General features: G+C 42.1%; 1 protein-coding gene across 1 annotated transcript in view; it reads left to right on the top strand.

Annotated features, from left to right (window-relative positions):
- Window positions 1-14,682, top strand: part of zmp:0000000660 (arf-GAP with Rho-GAP domain, ANK repeat and PH domain-containing protein 2) — a 95,764-nt gene that overhangs the window by 75,351 nt on the left and 5,731 nt on the right. The window contains 10 exon segments of the mRNA XM_034556626.1: window positions 12-175; window positions 707-919; window positions 1,070-1,175; window positions 2,654-2,801; window positions 4,813-4,890; window positions 7,831-7,905; window positions 8,530-8,647; window positions 10,758-10,886; window positions 11,151-11,275; window positions 12,910-12,992. Coding sequence (XP_034412517.1) covers window positions 12-175; window positions 707-919; window positions 1,070-1,175; window positions 2,654-2,801; window positions 4,813-4,890; window positions 7,831-7,905; window positions 8,530-8,647; window positions 10,758-10,886; window positions 11,151-11,275; window positions 12,910-12,992 — 1,239 coding nt within the window.

Here is a 14,682-nt window from a genome sequence, read left to right as displayed (position 1 = left end):
TGTTTTAATAGAACAGTTTACATCCACGGCTTCACCAAGATGGACTTTGCACTGTGGCTCTCCGCCATCACGCTGGCTGCCGGCACCGATGGCAACGCGCTCAGCGACCAACAGCTGACTAAAAACGGTGCCCCGATTATAGTCGACAGTTGCATTGCTTTTGTCACCCAATATGGTGAGTAACTTTATACTTGGAACAATTCCTCCGCGACCGTTATTATGATTGACTTGCTTTCTAGTGTCGCCTTGCGTAACATTGGTGACGTTATTCCATCTCTCCTTTCGCCATATTCTTTTAGAAATGTAGAACACGTGGGCCGTCTTTTCACCGCACTTCACAAAATCTATATATCATAGCGCCTACTTATACGGTAGCATGATAAGCAGAATGAAATATAATGAGGGATTGGCATGAAAGTCAACGCCGACTGAAACTGTAATATACCTCGCAGTGACGGTTTCATTAGATCTGCAAATTCAATTTAAATGGTCTTATGTAAGGTTATTAAATCGCACAACTGAACATTCATAATGCTGGTTATAGACTTATGATTGTATTTAGTTATATATAAATATATATGTGCTCTACACATCGGGGTGACTATTTAAAGATCTTGAATTAACGAGCAGAATGATTTCTAGAACCAGTCAATATATTAATTTAATCGTCCATCCTTTTCCACTTTTCTTTTGACCATGTAACCAGGTTTGTGCCAGGAGGGGGTCTACCAGAGGCCGGGGGACCCTGGTCGGGTGGCCCTGCTCCTGGAGGAGTTCACGCGGGACGCCCGCAATGTAAAGCTGAGGGAGAAGGAGCACCAGCTGGAGGATGTGACGGACACCCTGAAGAGCTTCTTATCCCAAGCAGAGGACGCACTGCTGACCAAGGAGCTTTATCCATACTGGGTGTCCGCCCTGGGTATGTGAGGCGTCTGGTGGGGTCCTCACAGATGAAAAACAATATTATAATTTGCTTCAATAACTGGAAAAAGTACAGAATTACCCTCATTTCTTTTCTGTGTTATTGTGGGCATTCACAACAGTAGTTCTCATACGTGTGGTTTTGCAGATGAGGACAACGAGAGGCAGAGAGTCAAGAAGTACTCGACTTTCATCGAGAGTTTGCCAAAGATAAACAGGTCGACCCTGGATGCCGTGCTCCAACATCTGTACAGGTATATACACCCACACACACTGCAGACACATGTAAAGCTCTGTAGTAGTGAGGCCGCCTCGAGGTCGGTGTGAGGATACAGTTTATTATCCTGAAGGAGAAACTTGTGGAGCCAAAACTGCATTTAACAATGTAGTTTAGAGTTATATATTGTTGCTTTTACTGCACCACATGTATCTAAAGGCTATATGTACTGGTCACCTTTTCAGAAATAAAAATAGAAGTTTATGTATTTTTAGTGTTTGTTTTTTTTGTTTTTTTTTTACACATCGATGGACATCAGCGATGCGCCAGTATCTGGCCAAACAATAACATGAAAGTTGTTTACTAGCTATTCATAATTGTAAAACAATGTTTACCATTATGTATAAAACAACCAAACACTATTGATGTAAGATAACACACATTAAGCACTATTGGCTACTGTAAACAGATATCAGCCACAAGCATTGTTTTAAGTCCAGGTCTCATAATGTGACGTGAACAGGGTCCCACGACTCATATTGTCTTTGTTTGCTTGCTGGATGAATGTGATACGGCAGTAGCAACTTTTTTAAGAAGAGGAAACTAGTTTATGCTTTGTAACTCATTAGATTAGTACCAAATTGTTAAATTGCTCTTGTTTATATCATGTTTTTAATTGTACCCTTGGCTGGTAGAACAGGCGTCGTTCTGCAGATGCCCTCCTGCATCACAAGTGTGGAGACTCAGTCACCCAAGGGTTGCTGTTAATGACCCGCTTCACCCTCTGTTGTGTGTTTGTCTTCTGACCGATCATGTGGGCTACATTCTGGTCAGATACTGTACTGCATGTGGAGCGAACGTGTTTGGCGTGTCCTTCAAATTACAAGCTGAAAAGGAAAATAATGTTTTTTTTTTTCTTCACTAAAGCGACTAAAACTGATGAATCAGTCCAAAGATTGTTCGTCCCATTTTTTGTATAGTATTTGGCAGTAGTGCTATTCTTTGTTTGCAATAGGAGGCTTTTTTTCTTTTCTTTGGAAAATCATTAGAGTTTATGTTCAGAAGGTCGTTCGCTTACAATTTTTACGAATTTTCAATCTTTTCCATTTTTTTTGCTGTTACACACACACACACACACACACACACACACACACACACTGCCGTCTTGATGTCTCATTCACTAATGCACACATTGCTCCCTCAGAAACCTGCAGTGGGTAATCAAGATTTAGCTGCATTATGTTAATGATGTGGATTGTTTGGAGAAGACTTAATTGGCCTTTTTCCTGAATTTGGACTGAGGCCTAACATTTTCACGAAACTCTGTGTGTGTGTGTGTATGTGTGTGTGTGTCTCTCAGAGTGTGGGCAGGAGAGATTGAGAGAGTTATTTGCGTTGATCTCAGTGCATCTATGTATATATGTATATGTATATATATTAATATATATATGTGTGTGTGTGTGTGTGCGCAGCTTCCTTTGGGTTCCTCTAAGCATGTTTCTTTCTGTAATTCAGGATTCAGCAGTGTTCCAACCTCAATCACATGCCCAGCGTAAAACTGGCCTCCGTCTTCTCCTCCTGCTTGTTCCAGACTCGGGGACAAACCCCACAGGAAATCAGAGTCGTCCATGACCTCATCAGCAACTACATTACACTCTTCAGTGTGAGTTATTTATTGCCGTTTGATAGTGTTGATGCTGGCGAGGAACTGATTGGGAGACAATGGGGAGGGCGAGAAAGGGCTGAGCTGAGCATGGGCACACGATGTGGGTCTTCCACCTCTAGGTTAGATGACACCTGATTTTTATTGCATTAACACTCAGAACATAATAAGTAAATCTATTATGATAGATTTTAAAAGCTCATGGCAAACTAGTGCGTTAATTCGATGTTACTCTGCTCAGCTGTTACGGTCAACAGTCAAACTTAGATAGCAATGTCTTTGCCGACTGGGCTCACACACACGATGACGGCACACGTCTCCAGAAAACACAGATATTATATTGAAAAAACAGGTCACCTAGAACAGAAATACCATCTTGTACATGGAGAAATGAGGCCAGTGTGAGATTGATCTATGTGAGGAGTTTTGATTGCAGAGAAATATATAATATGATGATGGGATGGGGGGGGGAAGGCAGAGACAGAAACGTCTGATATCCCTTTGATTGAGAAGTCTGACTGTTTTGATGTAGTGTTAAAATAATGTTCTCTGTTACTTAAGTGTACATTCTTCACGTGATGATCGTTCTGCTCTTCTTGTTAAAATTATAATTATATTGAGACTCAATTGCCATCCTTAAAAACAGATTCAAAGAACTTATATGCCAATGATCTGGAGACTAAGGCCAGGGGTATGAGATTTTAAAATGTTCTACTAAATTGGACAAATGTGTCCTCGTATATATTCAAATTGAATGTATTCAAATGAACTCAAAAGTTATATTTCAACAAAGTAAGACCAAAAGCTCTGTTTAAAGGTGCAAAAACAAAAGACACAAAGGGTTAATTCCCTTTATGCAACTCGATAGTTTCTATTAGACTGACGGAAACATAATTACTGGATAAAGTAAAAAAACGGTGAGCAGGATTTCTGGTTCTTTCTATATAATCTGTATCGACATTATGGAAGAAAATAAAAAAAGACACGTCTTCTTCTAACAACTGCACATGCATAAGTACTGTAGGTGCGGCACACGCAGTATAATGTGGTCACGCCAATAGATTTATTCGGAGTGAATTCTCTATAAGCCGTTCATGCATTACCGTATTGCATATCTGAACAAATGACTTTATTTGCACTCTCTCACTTCAACCATCTGGCAACAGAACTGTTGTTGCCAAATCTCCACAACTGGGTTGACTTTGCCGATGTTTGGATGGGCGGGGGTTGGGGTGTGTGTGTGGGGGGGGGATCAATGTTACCCTTGGAGAGCTGCCTTGGCTTAAGGGATACGCAGCACAGAGCGACTGCTAATTCCCAACAGAACGCCCGGATCCCTCTTGTTCTGACGTTAAAGGAGGAGCATTCACTCCAAATCGGTTCGGGTCCGCCATCGTTCGCATGACAAATAGCCATTAAGCTCGACCAATCACGAGCCCAATAGCAGTGAATACACGCGGCGTGACATAAAATGAGTGAGACATCTTGCTAATTAAAGCGCCAGTTCCGTGCTGGATGTCGTCGATGGCACATTATCAGGCTTAAACACACACGATGAGTTTGCGAGTCCTTTTTATTATTATTTCTCATCCCCCCCCTCCCCCCAAATCTCGTCTACCATTCGCAGAACTCCAACAAAGCAAATTGTTCTCTGAAAATCATGATGGTGTTTAAGAAGAAAAACGAAGAAAGGAGTCGGAATAAAAAATATAATTTCCCACACAGAGCTTTGTGAAAGAAAGAAAAGAGTAGTCTCTCGGTGTGTCAAAAAAAAAAAAAAAAACTCCCAGCTAACTTCCTTTTTTAAATTAGTTTTAGAAGTGTTTGCTGTGCCATTTCTGCCATTTCTGCAGTTTGCGTGTGATGCCTTTTTTTCCTTCTTTTTTTTAATACTGGTTTAATCTCGGCTTCCACGTATCGTGTATTTGAGGGCTCGAATTAATGCTCCATCGAGCAATTTGATGTTTCTCTTCAGTGCGTTTGAATTGATGCGTTTGCGTGTGTCCAACAGGTCAATGAGAGCCGCGTGCAACAGATGGAGAGAGAGAACAGCTTCATCACCCGCTGGAACGAAAAGAAGGACACCACGGTAGGTCGAGCCACAGAACCCAAATGGATATCACCAATGGGTGCTCTGTTTGTTTGTGTGTATGTGTGTATTGATTTGCCTGCATGCTTCAGGGTCTCTCAAATAAGGGATTCATTTGAACAAGTTTCATGTTTCTCTGGCAAAAGAATGAAGGGAAGGAGGTGTGAGGAGAAGGCGGAGGAGGCAGGAGCAGGCTGGGGTGAAGGGAAAAAAAAGGGCTTTGTTCCTGTTAACCTTTTACAGCAGGTACTTTCTGCCTGGATGCGTCAGCCGAGAAAAACATTTGTTTCAGGTAACTGGGGGGAAAGAATTAATCACACGCCGCTGCCGTTGTTGAAAATCTGAGTTTTGTTGTTTATGCCGGCTCCTTTCTGCGCTCCACCCACCCCCACTTCTCTCCACCTCGCCCGCTGCTGTGGGTCAGGAGGGTTACTCAGTGGAAAGCCTGTGCTATTACAAAGCTGTCGGAGGTAAAAATTGGGATATTTTAGTCATTGACACGGATTTGAGGACTAGAGGTTTGACCTAAGACAACTATGGCAGCAAACATAGAAAAAAGTTGCTAGTTTTATGGTTAAAAACAATCATTTAGTCGGCATGGAGAAAATGTCTCCGTTGAGATAACTGACAAGCTTATTTTAACGATACACACTTACGGTGGTTATGTATGCATGCAGTTTATTGATAGTGGTATGTGACTCAGGTTTATGTAAGCTATCTGTAAACAAAGAAAAGAAAAAAGAGTGTAGCTTTTAAGGCCTGGTGTTGTTAGAAATAGAGTAAGTATACATTTTCTTTTCAACATTCATCATATTGTCATTAACAGCCAATCAACGTTCACCCTGTAGAGTGTGTTGGACAATTTAATTTTTTGACAAAATCAGGAAATCGGAGCAGTTTCTTCTGCAAATCGAGCCACTTTCCTCACAAAATGAGGCATCTGGCGTTTGGTTCTGAGATTTGATAACAAGGCAATAAGTAGACGTCTATTCTAGCTGCCTGTAGGGAGGCCTGACTCCCTATAGGCCGGCAATGTGGCGAAACACACTCGCAGTACTCGCGTTGAACTCGTCTCGGAGAGCCTGGTCCCGAGGTGACGGTTCTGACCTCAGCCGTTTCCTTCTAAAGGCAGAGAATGACATGAGGCTAGTGGAGAGTATGGCTTGACTGAAGGAGTAAGTACATCTGCGGTATAACGAGGTGCAAGGCAATGTTACGCCTTTTTTAAGTTGGAAGTGGCACTTTAAAATCAATATTTGCATTTACAGCCAGGGCGAGTGCAGAGATAGTATGACTTAGAAATAGCTTTTATTTCTAATAGAACATTGCAAATAAAATCTCCCCATCAGCTGTAAAACCATTTAGCAATTCATTTTTCTTGCTGTATTTTTTCACTCCACAAATGCTGTTCCATGGTCTTTTCTCCGTGTACTTGGCCGTGTACCATGTGCGAGACATTTTCCCGATGACAGAATTGGGTTTTTGAATGACTGTAATTCCCGTGTCGTTTTTTTTCTTGCGCCACAGAAATCATAAAATGGTTTCCTCCCTCTTATCATGTGAACGTTCTCAAGCCAGTAATGAACCCCGGTTCACCTGCACATTACAATGACAAAGGAAAAGTAACTGTCATTTCCAGATGGCTAAAGGAAAAGACACCTTTTGGTGCTCACATAGTACAGATGGATTACCACTCTGCTTATACACACCCAAAAAGTCTGTTTCGAATACACATCGTGAAAGGTGCCATAATTTGTACTGACTAGGCAATGTTACTGGAGATTTGACCTTACATTTACTTAAAGAAATATATATTATTGTTCCTCTTCTGTCTATTGAGCTGCGGGGGAATTTCACAGGAGGATCTATACATATGTATGTATACACTGTATATTTAGCTTTATCCAGCGTATTCACTTCCAAAGAGTGAGACGGGAGGATCAATGCCACTCTTGAGCTGCTGCAAGGATGTGTGTTCGCTGGGCAAACGGCAGGAAAAGTTCAACAATGTGCTTTCTCTGAAGTTCCCCTTGTACCCTCTAACGGGGCCTTTCACACAGAACGCGTGAACCCAGCGGATTAACATGTCGAATCTTGTTTAATACAAGCAAACACAATTTTAATACACACCTATTCGGTGGTCACAGAAGAAGAAAAAACCAGATCCAGCCTGTTGATTAGTGAGACTTCTTTCTTACATTCTTCATGCTTAGGTTAAGCTAGTCGCCTCCAGGCTCTAGCTTTACACTGAGAGTGATACACATTTGTTTATTTTATTATTTCAAATTCTCTGCAAAACAAAGCAAATTAGTTTATTGATGGTTTAAACTGTAATATTTGACTGCCACAAGGACTTAGAAACACGTATAAAAAACATTGTGTTTGGTATACATTGATAATCTGTGTTACCTTCAGAAACAAAGTCCTTTGTCCTACAGTTTAATGTGTAGGCATGGTGAAGCTAACGTTGGAGAAAGAAGCTTCCGCGCCTCGTACGCGATAGAGATCGGGCTGTAACGGTGAACTCGGATCTCCCTCTTGGAATCTCTGCTCCCATTATAGTCCCTGAACATTTCTCGGAGCACTTCAAAACATGTTTAAAAATGCACAGCTCACTTAAAGTTAACACCTGGGGAGATCGTTTCGTTTTTTTCGTGTAGGGGAAACATGCACCCTACGCTTCCACCTTTTTTACAAGTTTCTCTCACACATGTTCTCTTTGTTTTTTTTGCATCCCATTAAAGCTTCTGGGATCTAGTTTTGCCTCCAGTGCAGAAAAAAACTTTTTCACTTTTTTTTTTTCCCCTTCCTTTTAGATTCATGCCACACCGGACTGCGAATTTAGAAGAAAAGCCAATTAATCCCGCCGCATTGTTTTTAGTAATTCGCCTGATCTCTCCGTCTCACTCAGTTTTTCCTTCTCTCTCTCTCCCTCCACAGTTCTCTCCAGCCGGGGACCTGATCTTCGAGGTGTATCTGGAAAAGAAAGAGCCAGAGAACTGCTGTTTAATCAAGGTGTGTGTGTGTGTGTGTGTGTGTGTGTGCCTGCTGCTCCCACAGGTCCTTTTGGTGGTGATGTGAAATAAGAAGGAGGGAGATGGAGTGTGTGATGGAGGCCTGTGAGTGAAGGTGGGGTAGCCTGAGAGGTGGAGAGGTTGATGGAATAGGGCTGAGACATTCGTGGTTTAACCTGATGGGATTACCGCCCCAGAAATAAATCAAAAGCAAGCTAATCAAAGAAACGTCTGATTTAATTGTGTGAGTAATTGCACGCAGGCCGCTGTAGGTTTCGGACTCCTTTCTCAGGTCGGCGGCAGCAGCAGGCAGAATAGGGATGGGGTTAAAGAGGAGCGCTCGGCAGCACAGTTTGACTCGAATACTCCACTTTCTCTCCGTGGAGTTAAGTAGCACATTTGCTCTGTTCACTCCTGTTCAGGTACGCCTGATAACTCCACAAAGAGGTATTTAATCAGCGCTCCACCGCGTACGCGGCCGCGAGTCAGGAATCTGTGCAGTGAGCGTTACGTGTTAAATATTGAGAGGCGGTTGAAGGCAACAATATCGATCCGGGGAGCTTTTTTCTATGCAGGAGGTGTTTACTTTGTTGCATTGTTTACCCGCTTGTTGTGTTTGCCGTAGGTCTCTCCGAGCATGCGATCCACGGAGCTCGCGGAAACGGCGCTGAGAATGAGGAACGTCGCCTTCCGCGCCGACGACTTCTGGACCACGTTTGAAGTCATTGAGAACGGAGAGTTGGGTACGCAGGATGTCCCTGTTGAATGCCCTCGGATACTTTATTTAAATCACAAAGCACCCAGTCAATGGTGTGAGATTATCTCCAACATTCATAGTGCTGGTAAAGATTATAGAAATGATTCCTGTCGTCTCTCAACTGGTGCTAACCAATGAAGGCATAAATGACCAAAGAGCATTTCAGACGCATGCAATTAAACAAAATGTCGTTGTTTTTGTTCTTTTCTAATACATTTCTTAATTAGAAGTACAATTTCATTAGATTTCAGCTCAAACATAATTATATTACGGTTAAGTCTTTCTTGCTTTAATAGAGCATTAGTCATGCTGAAGCCTTAGACATTGCACAGGTGCCTTTTTAAACTGCGATGCAGTTTTATCAACACTGACATTTTAATTAATTTTCAAAGGCGACACGTGTTTCTTTATGATCACGCTTCACTATTTACCACTTACGAAAATCCATTGGAACAAATTAGAACAGCGTTTTCTTTTTTCCTCCACTGTTTTCTCAACTCCTGCAAAAGTAAATATTCAAAATGGCGAGTCGTGCTTTTATCGCCCGATGAAGAGAGACGGAAAAGTAGAGAGAGTGCTTTTCATTGCACGTGGACATAATGTTATAATGTTTCAAACCCGGAGATTACGCCGAGGTCACAGCGACGAAGTGAACACACATATTTAATAATGATCATTCCAATAAGCCTGAGTGAGTCTGATCTGAGACATTTTCAGAAAGATAAGAGACTGATAGGTCCACTTATCTCGTGACATCACTGTGACATGTTGACGTTGTTTTTTATTTACTTTTTGAAATAACGGACACAGTCTCTGATTGCACATGCAAGTCACGATATAGTATCGAGTCACCTCGCATTTATTCAATTTAACTTCCCTTACTCGAGTACAGTTTTGGGCTACTCGACCCGCCTCTGCCATTTGGTGATTGATGTGTCGCACCGCCATTTAAATGGCCACTTTGATCACGTGCACACACGCAAAGATCACTCTGGTGCGAGGACCTGGCGATTAGAGCGGCGATGTTATCTCTCTAATGAACAAGTGTCTGCGAACGCGGAAGCGCGGTGAGAAATTTTGATGATATGCACATTAATTAATCATCTTTACCGTCGTATGTCGTGAATTACCTTCATCTTTCTTGCATGATTTAACCCCGGAGCTGACCCGCCTCATCTCGCATTAATATGCACCGTCGGCGCCTCGCACACCCGCATTTTGATCACAGCGCGCGGGGAAGCAGCGAGCCAGGAAGTCAAAGTCGAGCTTTGTCGTGACGATGCTTAGCTGGCGGTCCCCGTGCACTTTTTCATCAGTTCAATGAGAGTTTATGTTTGTTTTCCTCCTCGCAAAGTTGCAGAGGACGCGCCGTCCTCTTCTGAAAGCGAAGGCGTGTTGAATGCTCAATATATATTTGCTGACGGTTCAGCATATTTTCCACGCCGAGACAATGTGACTGTGGGAGAGTAAACAGTCATTTTGAAGGCGTTAGCGTGACAGGTTTTGCTCCTAAAACCATAAAGAAGGGAGGGAAAGTTGGTTAATTAGCCATTTTGGAGGATGGCTACAGGTAAACAGTGTTATCGAAGACAATAGGCGGATAAAAGGGGAGCTAATATTTGTTGGGAAATGAGGAACTAATTCCATGGCCTGGGTCTGCAGAGATTCCAGATAAGCCCACCATTATGAATAAGTTATGCCTTTGTGGCTCTTTTATTTTTTATTTTTTCCTACCTCCTTCGGTTATGAAAAATGTGTGTGTGGAGATGGAGGCATCAGAGCAGGGGGGTGGTGGTACACACATTATCTACCGTTTCTTTTTCGGGCTGATAGCATGTACCCTGTTCACCAATTAGGAAGAGATAATGGGTCTATTTTGCACATGAGTGTGTTTTTTATAATCAGGTCCTGATGTGCTGGAGATAATTTAAACTGCTCTGTGGTGAAAATGGGGAGAACAACAACATAATTCAGTTATTTACTTCACTAGAAATTGTCGTGGCTTAAATGATACGAGGCTGGGGTTTCGTTTTATGCGTTTATGATTCATGAGAAGACCGATTTCCTTTTTGACCGTTACTTTTATTTTCCAACAGAGCGGCCGTTGCACCACAACGAGAAGGTTCTGGAGCAGGTGCTGGAGTGGAGCGCTCTGGACTGCCCGAGATCTGCTTTTCTCATCATAAAGAAGTTCACGTGGGCCAAAACAGTGTCCGTTGAGAAAGGTGCAGTATGCTATTGATGGTACAAAACCATTACGGTGTCGCTTATTAATGCACATTTTCATACGGCGTGTATTTTCTTTCTTCTGCCTGTGAACTGGTCATTTTTCATTGTCGGACTGCAACTATTGTTTTTCCCCTTATTCTTTTCATTGAAAAAATATATCCGACACGTTTTTTAATAAGCTCACTCTATACTAGAATATCCTCAACTAACGTGTACGTCGTCAAGTAACCTTAATCAACTTTAATTGTGTTTTATATCAGACCAAAGACAGCTGGTAAAAGGAGACCATCTGAAGTTCAGCGACGGATCGTCCAAACGGCACAAATTCCAGGATAAATATGTTGTACTGCGTGCCGGCAAGCTGCTGCTCTACAGAGATATCAAAGTAAGAAGACTTTTATTGTTCAGCTTCATCTACTGCCACATCAACTGTAACCACCACGGGGTGTCTGTGCATGCTTTCACAGGGGTAAAGAAAAGGTTATCAAACAGCTTTAGAAAACTAAAATATGTTAGAATGGCGAGACGCCTCCATAACTGCAACCGAATGGACCGAGCTCCACCCGAACCGCCTCTGCTTCATCTCCCTGGCAACACGTCCGTCTCAGGGTTTCCACGTCTTTGAATGGAGTAGGAAAATGAAACGAGCTGATGGCAGCGGACGACGTCCTTCTCTATCTTGGAAGAGAGGGAGAATACGAGCGCGTGAGCTTCAGAGAGGACCAGCAGGCCCCCCAGTTCCCCGGAGGCCTTTTTCTTTTCTTTTCTTTTTTTTCTTTCTCAGCACATTTCTGCAGTTGAAACATGGGATTCGTAAAGGAGTGTGAAGAAGTGTAAATAATTGATGGAGGTGCTGTAATTCTGGCAGAATGGCGGAGGGAAAATGGCGAGGGGCGATGTTGTGTGTGTGTGTGTGTGTGTGTGTGTGTGTGTGTGGGTGGGTGGGTGGGTGCCGTCCCTGAAAGCGTCTCTAAATATCAAGTTGCACAAGCATGTGGCTAATTACCACATAAATGCTAAGGATATTAGAGGCGTTTCTGAAAATGAATTGATATTCTTTGGCCTCTACAATTATTGCCAGGTCTGTATTTAGCACACATTATGTTGGAGGGAACGGGGAACGGGTGGCGGCTTGTGATGTGTCGGTGTCAAAGGCAAACTTTGATTCGGTTTTTGGCTTTGTTCTCATCCACTTTGTTCTTTGTTGCTTGGAAGAAGAGGCACGCCGGTAATGATTCTAATTGATTGTCGTGTTTTGATGCCGCGCGGATAGTTTGTAGGCATCTTATTTCACTTTGGTTTATTGCAGTAAACCAAAAGGAATTAAGATGCCGGCGCACACCGGGATACTGATTTAGACACCGTTTTATTGACACATTACATTTAGTTTTTTGTTGTTTTTACTTTTTTACAAGAGCAAAATACTCTTTTTAAGCACGTCGTCTCATCAGGTTCGGTCTGGGCTTGATTGCCATCAGGTGTGACTTTAATCATGGGGTGCTGATTAGCAAAGAATCACTCCCAACCACTACACAAGTAAACAATAATAAAAGGTAGTAGCAACTGGCTATGAATATAGATGAGTACATTTTCCATTAGTCACGAGTAGATCTTTCCAGAAGGCACAACAAATCTCATGAATTCATGATGCGGTACCAAAAAAAAAACTAGGAAAATAGTCGACAATTAATATGAATCAAGGGATGAAAATAAAAACGCCAAACTCGTAGAATGAACTGTGTTTTTATTTCCGAGAAGTGTTTTTGTGTTCAGCTATTGTTGATTCAGGATGACACTCAGTTTGACATGTGAACACGAAGCCACATGACCAAAAGTCTTGTGTCGGAGCACTGTGTTCATCTGATTTGTTTTTGTTTACTGTGGTTTGCCCCGCACCAGCTGACAACAGGTGAGAAGCATTGCTGGACGTGGGGTATCTTTTATATTTCTTTTTTTTCCCACCTCCATTCTTTTAGTTTTTTTCCAACAAATTTTCAATTGTGTTTCTTTTTTTCGCAGGCTACTAAAGCAGAGAAAGTAATCCAACTTACTTCTGTGAAATGTTACCTCGGCCTGAAGAAAAAGCTGAAGCCTCCATCCAGGTAAACTGCGCCCTCGCATGCATAATACATCTCCGGTGTCTGGTCCTAAACCTCCCCGTGACCAGAAAGAACAGCATAGGAATGAGAGAGGGATGGAAATCTCTGGTAGACTTTACTAAGGCGACAGAAATGACCATTTTAGTCCTGTTTCTTGCCATGCCGCGTACTTTCTGAGTCTAATTGGAATACAGTGTTGACTATTAAGACCTGATGCTGGTTTGTTTTTAAAATGCAGACACCGGTAAACATAATAATGTTTTCGGAAACTTCAAACATGCTCTCTTTTTAGAACAAAGGAAGGCTATAAACAATAAAAAGATGAATGCCCTTGAACAGTCTCCTTAAATGATAACAAAAACATATGCAACATGCACATGGAAGGAGTATATCCACAGAAGCAACTTTAGGTCCGATTAGCTTGTTTTGTCATGCTACTCCTTCCACTGAGGAAGACCATGATATGGGGCTGAAAGCTATTTAAAGATATATTTATATATATATATATATATATATATATATATATATATATCAAGTTTCTGTATCCAAGGTTCAAATGCATTATCGTCATATTGTGCGAAGGAGTTGTCAAATTAAAATACATGCTTGTTTGTAAGATTCCTCCTGTAAACAAATTAATTATCGATCTGAAACGTGTTGATTTGCAGCTTCAGACAGTCAGAGGATCACCTCGAGTATAATACCTGGAAAAATATAAATACAGTCTCAGAGCTTTCTTTTTGAGCTCCTTTTTTAAAGGGCAGTTTATGAGCATTTATTAATTTGCTTCAATTTAATTGATTACCTCAGTGAAATTGTTTTCATCGTCTTATGGATGTCGCGGAACGACGGCTAGTCTCTCTCCCTTCTGCGAGCAGCTAATAAAACAACAACGGCCACACATTTTACACCTGCTCCACCCAGACGATAAATCACGAACCCACTTAATCGACAATTATGAGCCCGTTTTAATGGTCATCTGTCTACATTTCCACTCCTTCCTTGCATATCTTTTCTTTTCTTTCCTTGGTGCAGTAAATATTGAATTCAACCATTTTCTGTCATCGTTCCGGTGCAGAAACTTGGCGTGGCTGCATAATGATTGTGGTCGAACGTGACTCATTAGAGCCAAAATAACTGCTACGCATCTCCCCTCATGTTATTAAGATGAACTAGTGATTATCTAGCACTGTTACTGTGTGGAAATCTATTTCTCCCTGTAGATGTATTGCCCCTTACTCTTCCCTCAAAGGTTAGCGTCACCACGAGATGCCCAAGCCACTCCTGACCCCATCCTATTTTTCACTGCAATGAAATTGATTAAATGTAATTGCATTTTAACCAACACAAATCACTCCGCGCACAGCAAAACATCGCTGCCGAGGTTTTATTTTAATGATCTTCTATTACTGTAATTTACGACACACGGCAAAAGAAAACCTCGGCAACTCTCGTTGCAGTCAAACACGGAGGGAAAGTTTTGAGAAGCCGAACCCCTTATATTTCACATTACCCAATTCTAATTCCTCATAATTTTCCCCCCATGTCGGAATTTGGAGTCTGGGGAAAGCGTGAAAAAATGAGTCCGGCAAGCGATTGTCTGCATTACGCCGTCCTTCAGGGTAAGGGAAGTGGATAAGAGAGCAAGAGTGGGAGATGAAGAGAGGGTGGGGGGGATAGGGTGAGGGGGGGG

The sequence above is a fragment of the Cyclopterus lumpus genome, chromosome 18 (assembly GCF_009769545.1).
Source record: "Cyclopterus lumpus isolate fCycLum1 chromosome 18, fCycLum1.pri, whole genome shotgun sequence".
NCBI classification, from domain to species: Eukaryota; Metazoa; Chordata; class Actinopteri; order Perciformes; family Cyclopteridae; genus Cyclopterus; species Cyclopterus lumpus.
Note: the sequence above shows the minus strand (reverse complement) of the source record. Positions and strands in the feature narration are given on the sequence as shown.